The sequence below is a fragment of the Cibotium barometz genome, chromosome 38, assembly GCF_041138505.1.
Source record: "Cibotium barometz isolate CiBa-2024 chromosome 38, ASM4113850v1, whole genome shotgun sequence".
Lineage (NCBI taxonomy): Eukaryota > Viridiplantae > Streptophyta > Polypodiopsida > Cyatheales > Cibotiaceae > Cibotium > Cibotium barometz.
The window spans coordinates 18,453,510-18,473,885 of NC_141083.1; the positions used below are offsets into that span (position 1 = coordinate 18,453,510).

General features: G+C 47.6%; 1 protein-coding gene across 1 annotated transcript in view; it reads left to right on the forward strand.

Annotated features, from left to right (window-relative positions):
* LOC147616412 (uncharacterized) overlaps window positions 1-20,376 on the forward strand; it is a 69,719-nt gene that overhangs the window by 15,918 nt on the left and 33,425 nt on the right. The window contains exons 4-6 of the mRNA XM_086777487.1: window positions 12,116-12,357; window positions 12,455-12,689; window positions 12,895-12,974. Coding sequence (XP_086633613.1) covers window positions 12,116-12,357; window positions 12,455-12,689; window positions 12,895-12,974 — 557 coding nt within the window. The remainder of the gene's footprint in view (window positions 1-12,115; window positions 12,358-12,454; window positions 12,690-12,894; window positions 12,975-20,376) is intronic.

Consider the following 20,376-nt stretch of genomic DNA (forward strand, 5'->3'; position numbering starts at 1 on the left):
TATAAAAGAAAGTACTCTCCTACTATAACATACAATGGTTGATCCATAGTGTGAACCCGGCTATATGAGATGGCACTATAACTATGCCATCCTCTAGCTATCACATAGCCTATCGTCCACCGGCAGCATATTAACCATAAGCTCACCAACCGTGCCAGTGGCATAGGTGCGAAAGATACCACCGAGGCGGGTCATTAATGTCCGTAATACTAGTTGAGCTCGATATCTCAACACTCCCCCTCGAGCTCAACTCCACACACTGTACTCCAAGTAAGCTCCTAAATCTGTAGAGTTTGTTTGTATCAAGTGCCTTTGTTGAAGATGTCAGTAACCTGATCCTTTGTGCTGACATATACTAGATCTACATCACTTGCTAGAATCTTCTCCCTTACAAAGTGATAATGCACCTCAATGTGCTTCGTCCTAGCGTGGTATACGGGGTTACTAGCTAGTTGTATGCTACTTATGTTGTCACAATAAATTACAACCTCCCTATCCACGGGATCATCCATATGACCAAGTAGCTTCTGAAACCAAGCTACCTCACTAGTTGCCATAGCCCTTGGCATTTTCGCATGCTTCCAGTACCAGACTTTAAAAAGAAGACGCTTACCTTTACTCATAAGGGCTAGTAGGATTGTATTCATACAAGCACTACTGGTGCAACTATTCCCGTTGTAGGTCATATTGCCATTAAAAAGCAAATAAACAAGTCTATATGCTTGTACTTGGTTTTTGTCAAAGAGCAAGTGAAGTCTAAAGATGAAAGCATGTCACATCTAAATAAGACTAGGGTAGATTTTTTATATCATTATGAAGATTGTTTTGCAGATGCCTTGCTTGGGCAAATTTTCTCGCAGCATCCAGAGGATCATTGCATTGATTTGATTTTGGGGAGCTCACTTCCAAATCAGCCTCCTTATAGGGTGAGTGCAAGCCAATAAGAAGAAATCATGACACAGGTTTGGTACAACCCAGCTTATCACCTTATTGCTCACCCATTTTGTTGGTACAAAAAAAAGATGGTTCATATAGAATGTGCATTGACTACATCGCCTTGAATAAGATAACCATCAAGAATCGGTTTCTAATACCGAGAATTGATGATATCTTGGATAAACTCCAAGGGACATCTGTTTTCAGCCGCATTGATTTGAAAAGTGGTTATCACCAAATAAGAGTAGCTCCTCAAGATGTACACAAGACAGCTTTCAGGACTACATTTGGATTGTATCAGTATTTAGTTATGCCATTTGGTCTTACTAATGCTTCTGCTACTTTCAATCGCAAGATGAATCATATTTTTAGAAATCACAGAATGTTTACAAGAGTTTTCTTTGATGATGTGCTAGTTTTCTCCAAGTTCGAGAAGGAACACAAGCATCATTTGGCTATTGTTTTTAAAGAGCTCCGCAAGCATAAACTTTATATCAATCCCAAAAAGAGTGAATTTTTCTTGGCTGAAATTCATTATCTTGGTCATATTGTTTCTAAGGATGGTGTACACATGGACCTTGTCAAGATTCAAGCTATTGTTGATTGACTTGACTTGACTTGACTTCTGTGCATGAAGTTAGAAGCTTTCTTGGTTTATGTTCATATTATTGCAGGTTCATTAAGCATTTTGCTCTTTTGGCTAGTCCATTGCATGATCCCACAAAGAAGAAGATTGTTTTTGTTTGGGATATTAGACAAAAGATAGCTTTTTAGAAGCTTAAAGATGTTGTTAGTCAATGGCCAGTTCTTATTGTGTCAGATTTGCATAAACCTTTTGTTGTGGAATGTGATGCAAGTGGTGATTGCATAGGAGCAGTGTTAAATCAAGAAGGCCATGCTGTGGCTTTTGAAAGTCAAAGACTGCAAGATACAGAGATGCATAGTATCATCCATGAGAAATAATTAATGGCTCTAATTCATGCTTTAACCATATGGTAGTACTATCTCTTAGGTGCTGAATTTATGGTCAAAACAGATCATCAGAGTCTTCGGCACTTTCTCACATAGAACTATTTGGAAGCTTTTCAGTTGAGGACAACTCTTTAGCAGCTGGGGGGAATGTAACTACTCCCTAATTTCTCGGGATTCATATTGTAAATTCTCTATTATCCATGGACATGGGTATTGGACACTACATGTACCCATGGAGTGTTTATGGTTAAGCTTCCTATGTATGTGTATTGCTAGTTGTATCTACGAGAGATCCTGGTTGCAAAGAAGCATGTTAGGCATTTGATGGATCTTGGAGAACCAAATGCAATACCTAATGCCATGGACATTTGATGGATCTTGGAGAGCCAAATGCCATAGCTTTTGTAAATTTCAAGTATAGGTAAATAGATGGGGTTTCTTCCAAAGTACAGGTAAATAGATGGGGTTTCTTCCAAAATGCATACATTGTGTATGGCTTATTTTTATTTGCGTGTATTGTTTTGTTTGCTTGGGCAATGTGTGGATTTTATTGCATCGGAAGCTCATGGATATGGGGATGCTTGGATTGCACCCATGAGTTAGTATGTTGCATAATTTGTCTTTAGTTAACTTGTATTGATGGATTTGTACGGGAATAATAGATATTTTGTCTCTCCAAAACACTAAGAAGCTGGCTGAATTCAATTTTCAGAATTGAAAGTCTCCATTCAAGTTAGAAAAAGAAGAAGAAGACTATTCCCAAAGATTGAAGCTGTAGAAGAATCATCTTGGCTCCGGTTGCTACAAGTTCTCTGCGAGAGAACCCTTGGGAAGTGTTGGGCATTCTCCTAAGGCTAATTTTCAGCCACTAGGTGGTTGATCTTATTGAAGGTAAGCTACTTGTAGAAATCAGGGTTGCTGGCCAATCTTGGTGAAGGGTGGTGGGCACCATATTGCTAACTTGTAGCTAGGCTACTTGTGGGCAAGTATAGTTTTTGTAAGTTGTTGTCATTTTCAATCATTTTGGAAGAAATGGTGGTGTATGGCTGGGCCAAGCCACCCGATTTATGTACGTGTGAAATTCTTACTCCCTTAAGGCAATACATATCCTTCTCGGGGGGGCAGTCTATCTTCTGGTCCCTAGTGCAGTGTCATTTCTTCTCACTATTTCCAAATTGTATAATCAATTGTTATGGATATGTATGTGGGATATGGCAGTGATCAAAGGATGATAATCTTGTGATTTCAGTACTAAATTCTGTATAACCACGCACCTGTTAGCGACAATAATCCTTAAATATCCAACATTTCTAGAGATATATCAGCACCTTGGGTCCATAAAAACGTAAGTTTCATAGATACTTGACATCACCCAAATATTAGAAAGATATTCATGTTCCATGGAGACCATTAGATGTCTCCATATATCAACCACAAATAAGATATAGCTATTTAATATATACCACAATATGTCTATTATATAATTAAAGGATTCACACTACTGCTTTCCAGATACATAAAAGAACCTAAAACATATTCTAGGTAACACTGAGAATAAATAATATGGTGAAAAGATCATATATTTATTAAAAAACTTGTAGACAAAAGTTTACCAAGCTCACAACTATTTCAGGCCTTCTTTGGAACTTGATGTTGAAACATGCAAGGTCTTGCCTACAAAGATTTCAAAGAAAATAGTCACAATAAAATTTTATATTTCAACCAGTCACAATTGGTACAAAAAGGTGCTTTAGGAAGTACAGCACACAGTTCAACAGGTTGAGCACATGGTATAGCCTATACAATAGGTTGAGCACATGGGACAGGTCGTACAACAGATGCTTCAACAGGTATAACATGTAAGTCTCTTGACTGGTGCATACATACTTTTCAGTAAAGCACTTCATTGTGCTTGAATCCAAGGCATCCCAAAGTCTTCTTCAGCATTCATCCTTCATTCTTGGATCTCTCTCAACAGATCTCTGTGCGCATATAGGCTTTTGAAGTGGCAGCTGGCTTCACAGTTGTCTTTAGTCCGCTTGATGGTTCAGCCGACGTTTGGTCTACCTCATTCTTGCATTTGGCATTCTTGTGCAATCAACCGTCATCAGTAAGTTTTCCGTTCTGCAAATCAGTAAAGCAAATACCCTTGCTTGTGGGAGGGGACCCTTAAGTGGGCAGATTGGGTTCCAATATGGTGTCGACTTTGTTGGGTTTTATGCTGTGTATGCACCCAGAGGAGTGCTAGTAATCATCAGTAGATTACTAGGGCACTTTTTACTTCAATTAGTGGAGGTTTTTTCCCCCAGTTTAGCTTAGTTTCACTTATAAACAGTTTATAAGTGTTTTGGTCCACCCGGCACATTTTATGGCCGGACATGTGAACACATCTTTTAGGTCACTTTATTATGTGGCTATTGTACTTCACATTATCATACTGAATACACAAAGAGTCGTGTTCTCTCTCTCTCTGCTTCCCCAGGTTTTTGTTTGCAGTACCTCCAAACCCTAACCCTAACTGCTGAAAGCCTTCATTTGGTATCAGAGCTACCAGGTTGGCCTGCCCTTGTCTTGCCCGTACTGTTCAACACCACCATACGTACTGTTCATTAGCTTCGCCTGCAACTGCCCGTACAGCTTCGCTTGCAACTGCCCGTACAGCTGTCCGTACGAGTTCGCCGACAGCTACTGTCCTGCTCCATACACCTGTGCCTGCCCGTACTGTTCCACACCTACGCAGACGGCGCCTCCGTACACAGTATGGCTGTCTGCGCAGGACAGCAATACTGTCCTGCGCAGACAGCCGTACAGCTGTCAGTACAGGCGACCTGCGTCATTCAGTGCTGCGTACCTGTTCAGTACCAGTCGACTGTACTTGCTGTGCATTCGACTGCAGCTTCCGTACTTGCTTTCGTACAGTACTGCTTCCGTACAGTACCACGACTGTAGCTGCTGTGTACCTGCACAGTACGGTCGACTGTACTTGTTCATTACAACTATCACAACCTACTCCGTACAGCTGTGGTAAGCATTACAAGTTTTGAATTTTGGGCATTTTTCTCTGTGAAAATCTTTTGGCAGATACAGGCAGACTTTCTTGCAAAGAAATCTCTACAGGTTTCTTGCAAGGTTTTGGGTGCAATAACTTTGGGCAATTTTTGGGCATTTTGGCACTGTGTAAGTCATTTTTGCTGCTCTACTCAGTCAGTGGTGCATTGTGTTGCACATTGAGAGGATTGAGAGTGCAGGCATATTTGGGTTAACTGTATTCAGTGGAGTACAGTTGCTTTCAGGGTTCTTGCTATTGGGTTTTTTGATACACAGGTACAACATTGTGCATTGACATAATGGCAAATCAACAGCAGAGTGATGTATTCACGTATTTGTCTAAGGAAGACAAATTGGACGGCACGAACTACTCCTTGTGGACTTTTATGCTGAAAAATGTGCTCGTGGCAAAAGGTCTTTGGGATTTTGTTAGTGGTGATGAACCACGTCCAGGTCCATTGGCTCCAGAGACTCCTCCCCAAGGGGGTGCTCGTGGACGAGGACAACAGGTACAGGCTCCAGGTCAGCCATTGCCTGTTCAAAGAACAAATGCTCAGAAGACATTGGATGCCAGAGATGCACAAGCCTTGTCACTCATTGCATTGTCAGTACAGAGGTCTATTATACCTCATATTCATTCAGCTGGCTCTTCACAGAATGCATGGGTGACTTTGGAGCAGATGTATGCTGCTCGTAATGAGGCTCGGATCTCGTTTTTGAAAAGAGAGCTGGAAAATCAGAAAATGCATGAAGGAGATGATATGTCTAGCCACTTAAACAAGTTGCAGGATTTGAGAGAGCAACTCATCAATGTGGATGAGATTATTCTTGAGACACAGCTTGTGTCCACCGTCTTGAACTCTTTGCCAAGATCTTACTTGGCTTTTCATACCTCTTTGAACCTCAGCATGAGGAATGCTGTTGAACCCCTTAAGTATCAAGAACTTGTTGCTCTCTTGCTACAAGAAGAGCAAATCAGGAAGAATATGAATATGAACACAAGTGCTGAACAAGCATTTACTATAGGTCAAAAGGGGAAAGGCAAATCTCAGCCAAAGAGTTCAAATCAGAATTCAGGTGATGGTGGTTCATCTCAGGATACCAAGAAAGGTGATGGACAGCCCAAGAAGAAGGGCAAATGCCATTACTGTAAGAAGTCAGGTCACTACATCACAGAGTGTAGAAAGAGGATTGCCAAAGAGAAGGCAAAGGAATATGGGATGTCTGTAAATGATGCCTCTAAAGCTCCTCCAGAGACTGCTTCTTTTGTTGAGGACAGGGATTACTGTTTCTATACATGCAGCTATGATGCCTCTTGGTCTTCACAGGCACTCAGTATGACAGAGCATGCATGTGCTTGGTATTTTGATAGTGGTGCTTCAAAGCATATCACATCTCGCAGGGATTTGTTTTGTCATGTAGGCCCTGTCCCTGTTGGCAAAACTGTTCAGTGTGCCAACAATGCTTCATATCCAGTTCGTGGCATTGGGGAGATTCAGCTCACAGCCATTGATGGCTCTATTCTTCGCCTTACAGATGCCTTATATGTACCAGGGATAAAGAAGAATTTGTTGTCCATTTCTTCTTTAGCACATTGTGGTATGCAAGTCCACTTTGATGATGACAAATGCATGGTCAGAGACAAAGCTAATGCTTTGACCTTGATGCTTACTGGTACATTATGTCATGGACTTTATCAGTTGGATGCATTTCAGCCAGTGGATCAGTTTGCTTATAATGCATTCATTCTTACTCCAGCTATGGTTGATGCGGAGTTATTGCATGCTCGCATGGGGCATGTAAATTTTGGTAGTCTTATGCTTATGCAGCGACATAACATGTTTACAGACCTACCTCTCATGGAGAGGCCTCCAGATCACATTTGTGAAGGATGTATTTTGGGAAAAATGCATAGGTTTTCCTTCCCACGTGATCAGGCTCTACGAGCAACTGCAAAGTTGCAGCTTATACATAGTGATCTTTGTGGTCCCATGCAGACGAAGTCATTAGGAGGTTGCTTTTATTTTGCTACATTTATTGATGACTTCTCTCGTATATGCTGGGTCTATCCTTTGACACAGAAATCACAGGTATATGATGCATTTTTGGCCTTTGTAGCACTTGCTGAAACATAGTCAGGATGCAAGGTTAAGACTCTCCGTTCTGACCGAGGGGGGGAATATATGTCACACATGTTGAATTCCTTTCTTGAGAGTAGAGGTATAAAACATCAGTATACTACTCCTTATACTCCACAGCAGAATGGGGTTGCAGAAAGGAAGAATCGGTCACTCATGGAGATGGCCATATGTATGCTAAAGGCAAAGAAGCTACCACATATCTTTTGGGTGGAAGCTGTCATGTGTGCTTGTCATATTTTGAATCGATGTCCCACAAAGGCATTGGTTTCCATTACTCCTTTTCAGGCTTGGCATGGCCGCAAGCCTTCGGTATCACATTTTCGTATTTTTGGGTGTCTTGCTTATGCACACATACCCAAAGAGTTGAGGAGGAAGTTGGATGATAAAGCCACAAAATGCATTTTTGTTGGGTATAGCCGTGAGAGCAAGGGGTACCGGTTATATGACCCACTATCCAGGAAGATATTCACTAGTCGGGATGTGATTTTTGATGAAAAATCAGAAATATCCATGGCTGGTTATGATGCAAATCAGGCTGAAAATGATGTGTTTGAAGGTCTACTACCTATGGAGTTTCATTTCATAGTTGGTGATCCAACTCATGAGGGTACAGGACAGCCAGCAAATCATGAAGGTGGTGCAGAAATTCAGCAGCAAATTGAGCCAGAAGCTGAACCAAATATGGGGCAGCAGGCACCACAGGTCAGACACATACCTAGATGGTATTTGAGGACATTACAGGACAGCCATCTAGAGGGTCCTCTTGCTGGTCGTACTCGTAGGGAGACACGGACCAATGAGCATGCACACATCATGGATTTGAATATGGTTATGGCAGCCAGTTTACAGGATGATGATGAGCCTGATTCATTTGTGGATGCACGAGACAATGTGCATTGGAACAAAGCCATGCAGGATTAGCTTGATTCTATTAAAAGGAATCAAACATGGGATTTGGTTGATCTGCCCAAAGGCAAGAAAGCAATTGGTACTAAGTGGGTCTATAAGTTGAAAAGACATGCAGATGGATCAGAGAGAGAGAGAGGAGCGGTGGCCCAATTGTGGCAAAAGATTATCAATGGGCCACCTCCTAAGTGCTCATAACTCTCCCAAGAGTGGGAGGGTGGCCAAGTCTTGGCGAGTTGCCCAAACCCATGTCCATATCCATATTCATTAGTAAGTTGTCCACCCGGCTTATAACTTGTCAGTCCACTCTTTAATGATGTGTGAATGCCCAAACTCACTTATAAACTGTCTGGTCACACTTTAATGAGTGTGAACCTGCAAAAACAGAAAAATAAGCCATAACTCATAAATGAACGATAAAGAGTTTAGTGGCAAAGTTACCACCTGTCTATAGTCCACAAGCGAGGTTATAATACAGATTCATGCGCACGGTTTAGAGGAGGGTGTCCGCTAGGTGTAAACTACACATCAGTCCTTGCAGGCAGTAAAAATACTTGCAAGTATGACATGCATAAGAATGTATTGGACAATCTTTTTTTAATTCCGGGCAATTGGAATACCGTAATTTGGACATGGGCGTAGACCAAAATCCCAAGCCTCTCATATCCAGCCTACTGATCCCTTGTGTAGACATAGGTCCCCTACCATGAGGTGCCAGTCCACATGACCCTTGGTGTAGACATAAGTCCCTTGCCACGAGGTGTCACGTCCACACTATGGAGCCCATCCATAGGTCTGAAAGTGTAGAGAATGCGCAACTAGTGACAGATTCGATAGAGTTTCCATACACATCTGATCCCCTTTTTTTGGGTGGCTTGAGTGTGTGTATACGCACGCGCGCGTGTGTCGCAATGTACACATTGGGATTTGCTTCTTAGAAAGTTACAAGGGAAGATACCGGGTTGTCCTTTCACTACTAGACTGATTGCTGATTGGAAAAAAATCAACATTGCAATGGTCTGGAAGATCTTCAGAAGCAGGTAACTAAGATTAGAGAGCATTCATTGGAGCAAAGTTTTTTTGGAACCTCTAGCAGTTCAGGAGCCAAGGAAAGCCTATTTTCTTTCCATTAAAAATATACATCTAATCCACATGTGCTGAACCTGCTTTACCATCTACTGTACTAGTTGTAACATGTGTGGAACCTGTTGTGCCAGCTATACCATGTGCTGAGCGTGCGTACCGGCTGTACCATATTGTACCCGCTGATGCACCTTCTGTATTGGCTGTACTCGTAGGAGCACCGAAACTTGGTGTTGTTCTAAAAGCCTATGTGTGAGTGGGGAAGATCAGTAACCACTACAAGTAGAAGCTTATATATACATGTATTTTGATGACGCGGAAGATCTTGGTGCTTTGATGCATTGATATGAATTTGTTGGAAAGCATTGTACTTTTGAGAACTGGATGATCGTATCTTGGATGATAGTCATCTCCATGAGGAGAATAGGGATTTCATAGCTCGTACTTGGAAAATATCTCATCCTAATGGTTGCTGGATTAATAATGGTCAATGTGTAAGCCCAACAGAGCGTGCAGTTACAACCAATGTGTACGAGTGATAAAGATAGAGAGAGAGAAGGGGGAGAGGGAGGGGAATACGGGTGTCACACAATATACCACGTTGAGCGGGGAACAAGTCCCACCCCCTCTTCAAGAATTTATTTCAGGAACAATCCACTGGCTTTTCCAAGCTAGGACCAATGCAACAAATGAATACAATATCAAACAAAGGTGTCGATGTCGAGGTCGGGCAGAGATCGATGCCGAGGCACAAGATAACTGATGCCAAGCTCACCACGAGGATGACCCACAAGAGTCTTACACCGGGCTAGTACCAAAATCCAAATCTGATATTCCCCCAATATCCTCAAGGTTCTTTACTCTCAATCCGCACAAAGGAAATCCCAAGGTACACACACTAAGGAGATGGTAGTATGTCAACAAAGTTTGGAGGGTGACACCACAGTAAAGAACAGGGCAGTGCTTTTGGAGTGTTCACACGGGTAGCAATAGAGGGCGGTACTGTTCTTTATAGCAGTAGGTGGCACACAGGGTGGTTAGGCTGCTGAAAGAAACGCTGCTGGGTAGAGTGCTGCAGGTGGCGATGCTGCACTGCTGTTCCAGGTGGCGCACGCGGCTAGTTACTCAAGGCAACTCTGCTGCAGCACAAGTGGTGACACAACCAAGCAGAGGCGGTGCAGTACAACAGAAGCGGTGCAGTACAGCAGAGGCGGTGCAATACAGAGCAGAGATGGTGCAACTGGCGGGTGGCGGCGCTCTGCTACTGACGGAGGCGGCGCTGTACACAGTGCGACGCAGTGACAGCAGAGGTTGCTGCAGGTGGCGGCTGTCGTGCAGGGGCAGCGTCCAGATGGAGGCAGCATGGTGGCGTAGAGGCGGCGCATAGTCGGCGCTCAGAGGGCGGAGCAGAGATGGGGGTTACCGCGGAAAGGAAAACTGCCGCTGGCTGAGACGGAGGAGTTGGTTGGTGTGAGGAAGAAGATGATATGGATGACGATTCTTCACAACTTCTCTCTCAAGGTTCTCCATGTGTCTTTTCTAAGTTCTCCAAGAGTTCTTCTATGATCCACCTAGAGGGTGCATGCTTCTTTAAATACTTGAGGGGGTGCTTGCTTTTACCACGCCTTGCTTTTGCCTTTTTCCACTTGGCTTTTGTTTTATTTTCTTGCTTTTGCTTTGCCTCCTTGCTTTTGCTTTAATATTAGTCAAAGTTCTTGATTTATGCTTTTAGAATATTTAGGGCCTTGCTTTTTGGCCCTAGAGTAGCTTTTTGCAAAAGTGGCTTTTAGCTTTTTGATTCAGTTCGATGTCCTCTTTCCAACGGTGCCCTCAACTTTTAGTTAACAAATTTTGACTTTTGCTTTTTCCTATTCCAACTTTAGGAACTCTGTTTCCATGTGTCCATCATCCTATCCATGTGTCCGGGCATGAGTTCTATCGTGTGAAAAGAGCATGGAGGACCAAATGGTTACACAATGTGGCACACTAGTGTAGCGAGTGCACATGATGGCAGTGGTAAAGAAGAATAGATGCATTGGGAACCAATAAGAAATCTTAAGAGGAAGGCTTTGCAAAGTCAGAGTTGGATTGAGTGTAAGCAAGCCTAGTTTCAGATGTAGTTTGCATATACAAGTGGAAATGAAGAGAGCACTCAGTGGCTTTTTTACAGGACTGACTTTTGTCAGTAGAAAGGGGTTGAAGTTTTTGTGGAGTTTGGACAAGTGATTGACAAAAGGAGGTGCTATTTTTTTGTTATAAAAAGCCCTTCCAGAGTTGGTGGCAAGATGAGGCCTTCGAACGCCTTTTATGCACCCATGGAACAGGCTGGCCCTCCATCCCATATTAACCTTGGCATGTTTCCAGTAGCCCTCAAGGTGCATGGAGTCATTTCACCTAATGGGCTGCTTGTCTGAGTGCTTGGAAGAGACCATAGACCATATGAAAGCCAGCGCCATAAAATCTCTTCACTTCTGAGATCCAAAGATAATTTGCCCCAGTTAATAATGGCTCCAACAGCTAAACAGAAAATGGTGAATGCAGTCCTGAATCAGCCAAGGTTCATGTGTAAAATGTCAAGGAAGACTTCAATTTGGCTGCTTTTACCCCTTTTGAACCGGCTCGTTTCGACGGGTCTCCTCCCATCTCCTCACCCCATCCACCCTACCCTCTGTCCCTGTTAGATCTGTAGTACAAGGTCTGACCAAGGCATATACAGGAAGATATGTAAAAGGGCCTGTTTCTTATTTCCTCAATTATATCTTCATAACATTATGCATTGATATTTAAACCTAGGCCATTCTACCTCTGAGAGGTGGAGCTCCTACCATACATAGTCCTCAATTGGATGACAAAATCAAAGAAGAGTGGTATTGTATTGATATGTTGAAAATAGGCATGCAAGCATTTGTTATATGTCTCAAGAATGCAACTAGGCTAGCTTTACGTAGGCACCTAAAGAGATGTTTAGTTTCTCTGAATCGTGTCTTTTTGCCAAATTTGTACTGATTTCAAGTTCTTTCTTTTTGCAGGTGGAACACGTTAGAGCAGAACGAAATCTACTTGCTGAAGTTGATAGTAGATGTATTGTCAAATTGCACTACTCTTTTCAAGACTCGGAGTACCTGTACCTCATCATGGAGTATCTTCCTGGAGGAGACATGATGACTCTTCTCATGCGAAAAGAAACACTATCTGAAGAGGTGGCTCGGTTTTACATTGCAGAGACTGTTCTAGCAATAGAGTCAATACACAAGCATAACTACATTCACAGGTGTTGCATCTCTGTACTAAAAGAAGTGTTTCTATGTGTCTGTATAGAAAACCACTTGGTTATACAGTTTTATAATACCAGTGCTTGCATGTGGCAGAGATATAAAGCCAGATAACCTTTTACTAGATAAGGATGGTCACATGAAGCTGTCCGATTTTGGCCTGTGCAAGCCTTTAGACTGCAGTGCACTCTCAACAGTACACGAAGAAGAGTCCTCACCTGAAGGTGATTTACGAGGACATGTTGATATTGATGGGCACTCACAGTTTTCCAGACCTCATTGGACTCAACAAGAACAGTTACAACATTGGAAGCAAAACAGGCGGACACTTGTAGGCCCCTTGTGTGTTATTGGCAAGCGCCCACCATTTCTTATAGTTGGTGGGATCTGGTTTTTTCTCAGCATGTTTTGTGCAGATTTCTTCATAGATTGTGTGTGTATGGAAGCTCCATAGTGGGAAGCGTCCTTGCTGGCTTATTTTACAAGAAGATTACTTGATTATGTAGAAGTTTTGAGGTGAATATGTGTCCTTGCAGGCTTACTCCACAGTGGGAACACCTGACTATATCGCCCCGGAAGTGCTGCTCAAGAAAGGTTATGGGTTGGAATGTGATTGGTAAGGTTCAAATGCACTTTGGCACATACCTTGGATCATGTTCGCTTTGCTATTTTAGTTTGTATGAGGGCTTTTCACATGATTATATAAATGTTCTTCAAATACACTAGCAGAAATAGATTTATTTTTTATACCAAAACATTATGTTAAGAATGGCCACAACTTGTAACCGTAGGTTCCTTACACAAGATGGGGTGGAAATGTCTACTATAGCCTTGAGAGACTGAGGCTGGGATGTTACCATTCCGAGACAATTAGCATTGGCCATAGGAGTAGGGGCAAGGACACAGACAAGAGCCAAGAGCGTAGCAAACAAACCAGCTGGACCGAACTAGCCAGCATTTTTTATGCAGGTAGGGTGGGCTGGAGGGGCCTTGTAGGGCATCGACTTGGACTGCAGACTGCTTAAAAGAGGGATGCCCAGCTTGCTCATGTATGAGGTTGGCTGTTAATTATAAGACAGCATCACTGGCCTACTGGCTGCAAGGATCCCATCAGCCAATATCAGCTCTAGTGCACACAATTGTAGGCAATTCCAACCACTTGTAGCAGATACAGCTTTTTTTATTCCGAGAAAAGATCCTTTCATTAGTTAAAAAACGCCCGTTGGGCTACAAAAAAACTCTCCTGCTCATAAGAAGGCAGAGCAGAGATCCAATCAAGGCAGCTAGGGAGACTCTCCCTAGGTGCAAAAAAGGTACAAAGATCAGTACAAATAACTGAGAGCTATATCATACAATAGGAGGGGGGAAAAGCCAAACAGGTGGCTTGTAATGCCAGCGGGGGGTACCCGCACGTTGTGTATAGAAGGGGCCGCTGCGCCAAGCGGTGTGGAAGGCCTGGCGCCGCAAGATCGCCGCATCCGAGTCGCCCCGGATGCGGTCATACTGTCCTCGCAGGGTGTGAATCAGCTCCTGCCAAATCCCTTGAACAGTCTCTGCTGGTGGCTCCAGTCTCCCCTCAAAGGCCCTGAAACACCAGGTGAACCAGATGGTGAGGCTGCCAAGGAGCTCCCATCGTAAATCCCTCTCTTGTGTCCAGATGGCGGACGAGAAATCCGGTGAAGGAACAAGGCGAGGCTGGCCCCTAATGAATATGATGACTTGGCTGTCCTGCTCCGTCTCGTATCCTAGAGCAGGCCTTGACGATGTCGACCAAGCAGCGGCACCCCACGTATACATGCCCTCTGGAGAGAGGGGGGCCAAAATGCGCAGCATCCTCAGCCAAATCTGCTGCGCCTGTGGTGGACAATCCCAGAGGCAGTGTCTTTGTGTCTCCAATGGGTGGCCGCATCGGACACAGGCCGCCGGAAGACCACTGTAGACAAGCCAGGTGCCGACTGCAGAGCCCCTGTGGGCAGCCAGCCACTAAAAAGTCGAGATCCTGCGTGCCTGTCGACTAGCCTAGAGCCTGGCCCAAAAATCCTCCAGGAACTCCTGTGAGAGTCCCTGTAGCTGCCAATGCTCCGATGCGGCTGGAGAGACCATCCTCCTCGCGTCAAAATATGCCTCCCCAACCGAACAGTGTACTGGAAAAAGGTAATCTCTGTGGCCTCGGGGGACGCATAAGGATCATGCCACTCGTACTCGCGAGGGTCCCACTGGAGCCGGGCCATGGGGCATGTAGCATATACCCAAATGCGCCAATCAAAGTCCACATCTGCAGGGTCTGGATCAATATGCCACTTTCGGGAAGCGGCGGCCACTACCCGTATCCTCTAAAAAATGCACTCTGCAACCAAAGGTGACCCCACCTCCACTCTCTGAAGTCTGCCCTCATCCTGGATCTCATAGTAGAGGCATCTACCATCCTCAGTGCATGCTCCGATAGCAATCAGGATCTCCAACTGTGTAAAGGCTCCCATCCACCGTGGGGCCACCGGCTCGAGAGGCGTGAACCACTCCTCTGTGAGTGCCTCCTGAATGTCATCCCTCATAATCAGCCCCCCTCTGAAGTGACTCAGCCTCTCCACTTGGACCTCCTCTGGGAGACTGCAGAAGGCCTGCCAGTCTCCAAAACTACGTGCTGGGCCTGCCGCCAATGGTCCCGAGGCTAGACGAGGCCGAGAACCCAGCATATGACCTTGCTCTATGCGAACCGTTGGGCTCCAGATGAGCGGCTGTCTGGCCCGCTCCTCATCACAAGAAGGAGATCTCTGAGAAAGCCCCGGTCTCAGCAACTCCCAAGCTCGCAAGATGCTCAAGGCAAATCTGTCCTCCCATCCTCTACTGAGGCCTGTCCTCCTCATCTCTGTGAAGATCCATCGTATCTCTGGTGCCCAAGTGCCCCCTGCTGGAGGAGCCCGAGCCTACAGCCGCTGCAAAAGAAGCTCTTTCCAAGGCTTAGCGCCTGGAAGCAGCCCCCGAACAATAAGCTTCCCCAATTAGGCTCTACTCTGATCAACAGGATCTATAATGCCCAAGCCCCCCTGGGCCAGCAGAAGAGTAATAACTGCCCAAGCAACCTTAGCCCGGGCTGATTGACCGTCCCGCGCAGACCAAAGAAAGTTCCTGATCAGCCTCTGTACCTGGCTGATGCAAGAGCTCGAGAAGATCCAGCAAGACGTGATGTACCACATGGTCGCTAAAAGCACCTGATTTGTCACCACCACCCTCCCAGCCAAGGATAGCCGAGCTGTACTCCAATACAAAAGCTTCTTCCGAATGCTCAGACGAAGCCGGGCGATCTGCTGCTTAGGTGACAAATCAAGTCCAATCTGGCATCCCAAATACCGCACTGCTGTGCTAGGAGGAATCCATCTAAAACCCGGGTCTGGGCTCCATGCCGGAGTGGGAGCGCTACTGATCCAAAAGGCCACTGTCTTGCGCCAATTGATCAATGCTCCCGAAGCTGCACCAAAAACCTGTAGCGATTGCTCTGCCCTCTAAAGATTGGCCTCTTGGCCATGCAAAAATAATCCCGTGTCATCAGCAAACTCAGAATCAAGCAGGTCCTCACCCCGGACTGGGAGCTGGAGTCCTCTCAAACCAACCTCCTGTGCTGTTAGATACATGCTCATAGCCTCAGCAAAGAAGAGAAAAAGAAACGGGGCGAGAGGGCACCCCTGACGGACTGATTTGGTCAACTCAAAACTCGGCCCCCGTCCTCCTGTCATCAGCACACCTGGCTACGAGCTGTGGAATATAGAGCCGCCACCCCTCGAATCCAAACTGGCTCAAAACCCAGGCGAAGCATAGTGCCCTCTAGGAAACCCCAATCGACTCTATCGTATGCCTTCTCAAAATCGAGAAGCATAACGACCATGTCCTCGCCAAGAAATCTAGCTCGGGCCGTCGCCTCCCAGAAGGTGAAAATGTTGTCAAGGATACTGCGCTCTTTGACGAATCCTGTCTAGGTAGCACGAATCAACTCCCCAAGGAAGGGCTGGATCCTCAAACTCAAGGCCTTGGCCAGGACCTTGTAGACAGTATTGAGGATCGTAATAGGTCTTCGCTGCCGAATACCATCAGACACTCCCTCCCCCTTGGGGCTAAGAAAAATCAAGCCCTCTGAAAAGCTCTGTGGCATCACCCCAGTGTCCAAAACATACTGAAAGCCTCTGCGGAGGCCTGGCCCCAAAATTCCCAATAGCGCATAAAAAAGGCAGGCGTCAATCCGTCCTCCCCAGGGCAACTATGGCGCGGAAGGACCCTCAAAGCCTCAACAAGCTCATCCTCTGAAAGAGGCTCACCCAGGACTGTGCACATACGATCTGTGACCCTCCTCTGCACATGGGCCCACACAGTCTGTCTGCAAGCATCACGTGCCTCCGTGGCTAGCTCCGTTGAGAGCAGGTCTCTATAGAACTCAGTGGCAATGGCTTTAATCTCCCCGGGCTCAATGGCTAACGAGCCGTTCTGTCTCCTGAGCTGGCGTACACCTGCTCGAGCATGGCGGGGTTCGGTAATCTCAAAGAACTCCCCAGTCACTCTATCACCAGCTACGTCCACTGTGAGGCCTGGCGATGATAGTAGAACTCATGTCTCTGCTCCTCTGCCTCTCTAACCTCCTGGCGTGCCTGGCTCAGCTGGGACGCCACCCACTCACATGTAGGCTGCTGCTCCTGAAGGCGCTGGAGCGAAGCAAGGCTACGTCTCAAGCGGCGCTCCCGCTCTCGTGTCTCTCCTAGCCGTGTCAAGGCTATTGCGTGCAAAAAAGAGCTGAGCTCGATGAGTCCCTGGGCACAGTGGCCTGCTGCATCCAGGTCAGAGCTCTGACTATCATGCCATATCCTCTCAATGTCCTCAGAAAGACTGGAATCTGTAAGTATCCTCTCTGGGATCCTCAACTGCAAGCTGGTCTCCCGTGTCCCCTCCTCAAGTGTCAAAATAACTGGCGCATGGTATGAAAAAGAAGTGCCAGCGAGAATGCCAACGGAGCCCCCACGCTCCCCGAACCTGTCGCCCACATAGAAGCGATCAATCCGTGATAGATTAGTCCCTCCCTGCCCGGCGATCCGACCGAGAAAAACTAAGACTGTCCTGAGAGCGGGAGAAAGCCTCATGCTGCCATGCATCAGTGATCTGCAGTGTCATGCAAAATCACTCACAAGCTGCAAGCTCCGTGCCGTGCACTGTAACATGACTACCTCCCACCCTATCGGCCGGATCCTCAAGCATGTTGAAGTCTCCTCCGACACACCAATGTGCGACCTCGGGCAATGCATTTGTAACAAGGGTCCAGAACTCTGCTCTGGCACTAGCATGGTTGGGCGCATAGACATTGAGCACGCCAAAGAGCTCATCGTGCATCCTCAGAATAACATACTGTGCTCTACCAGGCATGATGACCCCGCGATCCACAATGGCCTGCCGCCATACATCCGCAATGACCATACATACTCCTCCTTGCCCACCCAAGGGGCCAAACCTTGCAGACCAAAATGTGTCCCATCTACCAGGCATCACAGAACCATATCTCCGAATCTTGCTCTCACTCAAATGGTGCTCTTGCATCATCAGAATATCAATACTGCCCCCAACTAGGCATCTCTGAAGCTCCTGCCTCAAGCAACCACGATAGCGTACATAGTGTGCGCCGCCAAGGCCGTGTACATTCCATGAGATGATCCTCATGGATGACCTGCTGAGGTGGAGGCTGTCTCAGCCATACGGCGGGCTTTCGCAAGCGGCTTGGATGGAGAAGAGTCCCCATCCGAGTGGCTACGAATCTACCCACCCGGTGTGCTGCAAGAGTCTCGGATCACGCGCCAGTGGCTGTGTCCCATGGCGACTGCCTCCCGCTCAGAGAGAGCAACCTCGTGTATACATACGTATCCAGGGTTGCGTGCTAGGTCTGCCACTATGGGAACCACCAAGTGGCGAACCCCGGAGGCATCCGCACTCCCGGAATCAAAGAAGTGAGCCAGCTCCGAGAGTCGGCCTATCACGTCTGTCACCTCTAGATCGCTCACGTGGTGAGAAAACTCAACTGCCTGAGTCTTCAGTATGCTAAGAGTGAGATCTAGAGTCCACTCCCGGACGCTAGTGCCACAGAGAGGGAAGGAGAAGGCCACCGCTGAATCAAGTGCCTCCTCCCCTCGGCGGGCCGGAGGTATCACCACATGAACTCTGATGGGTGCTGGCTCATGGGGGCCCTCCGCTCCAAAAAGTCGTGTGAAGGAATAGTCAAAAGCCTCCGAGCGCTGTCTAGCGTCGAGCCTACTCAGTCGACTGCGGATAGAGGATATCCGTGAAGCCCGAATCGGCATGGCAGGTCTCCTCTGCGGTGCTCGAGCAATGTCGGTGCGCTCAGTGCCCGCCGGACAGCAGGTGAGCGCCAGGGTACTGCCAGGGCCTCCCGAGGAGCTGAGGCGAGTGGAGGGGCAGGGGGAGAAGGGGGTGGGGAAGGAGCCGCAGACAAAACGGGAGCGGGAACGGGAGGAGACGAAGGAGGAAGCGAGGCGGGAGGGGGGGATGGGGGGAGAGGGGGGTGGGGGCGAAGGAGGGGGTGCTGGCATCTCCAGATCCTCAGTCTGCGCTGGGGTCTCCTCCTGGAGGGGAGCAAAGCTGTTCCTCATTGGAACCCAGTGATGCTGAGGCTGTGACTGCTGCAGCATCGGCATCTGGGCCTGCTGTTGTGGCTGTCTCCCTCTACGGCACCCCTGTCCAGGCTGCCAATCCGAGGTCTCTGTGGGCTGAGCAGTTGTCCTGGAGGTTGCCTGCCGAGCCGCATCTGTGGGCGGGCCATCGGGGGCCTGCTGCTGCGGTGAAGCTCGGGGTCTCTTGCGAGGGCAGGCCTTGGCCAGGTGGCCGACCTGCCTGCATATAAAACACTGGTTCGGGAGCCCCGAGAACTCCACTCTCTGATCGATCCATCCCCCCCCTATCCTAGGTAGCTGAATGACCTTCGGAAGAGAGGAGATGTCAGGAACCAAAACTCTGACCGAAGGCAGGTCAGCTGCTCTAGCCACTAAAGCTGCTGTGGGGCCAGTCTCAAGCACCGAGCTCACCAATGCTCCTATCCTAGAAAGGAGCAGAAGGTACTCGCGGCGGAGTCCAGGGAAGCAAACTGTGACATGGAATAGGCGCTCTCCCTGCTCGGCCGCTGCTGGGTCGAAGCCATGCTGCCAAGGTCGGAAGAAGGCCCGAGTGCCCCTGATGTCAAGGGGACTCATGGCTAGGACCTGGGCCACGCTTTGGGCTGTCTCGAACTCAATCTGGTAGTGTCCGCGGCCCAGTAGCTGAACGTCCAGGATCTTGCCCACATTTGCAAGAAGGTGGGCCTGGAGAAGATCCCGGATCTCCCCTCTGCTGGGGCGAGTGCCGACTATACGGCAGATGGTGGAATGTGCCTGGAGGCGTTCCACCTCTGTGGCGAGGCTCGCTTCCTCTTCTGGCGAAAGAGAAAGCCTGATGGGGGTATCCTTAGGGGCGGGCGAGGGGGCTGCGGAAGAGTCCCTCTGAGGTGGGGTGGGAGGAGCCTCCATCAGTGTCTGAAGCTTTGTCGAAGGCGAAGCGAAAACGGAAAGCCCTGCAGGAACCGAGCTGCACAAAAGGTGGAGCGGGGAGGGGCGGAGGGGGAAAGGCGGAAGACGGAGGAGGGGGAGAACAAAGGGGGGCGGAAAGAAAATGAGGGGAGGGGATTAAAACAAAGGCGGCGAAAGGGCGGGGGGGGGGGGGCGCGGATGAAACACGAAAAGGGTGGGGAGAGGGCGAAGGCAGGCGGAGGGGGCGGGTCATGGAGAAAGGGGAGAGAGCAGGGGCGCGAAGGAGATGGAGTGGGGGGGGGGGGGGGGGGGGGGCTGGTGCGAAAGAGCAGTGGCGGGGGGGGGGGGGGGGGGCTGGCGCGAATGAGCAGAGGCGGGGGGAGTAGACGCGAAGGCAGATAGGAGGCGGGGAGGGGGGGGTGTGTGCAGGCGGCAGCACGAGCAGGGGGGGAGCGGAAGCTTCAGCGAGCGGAT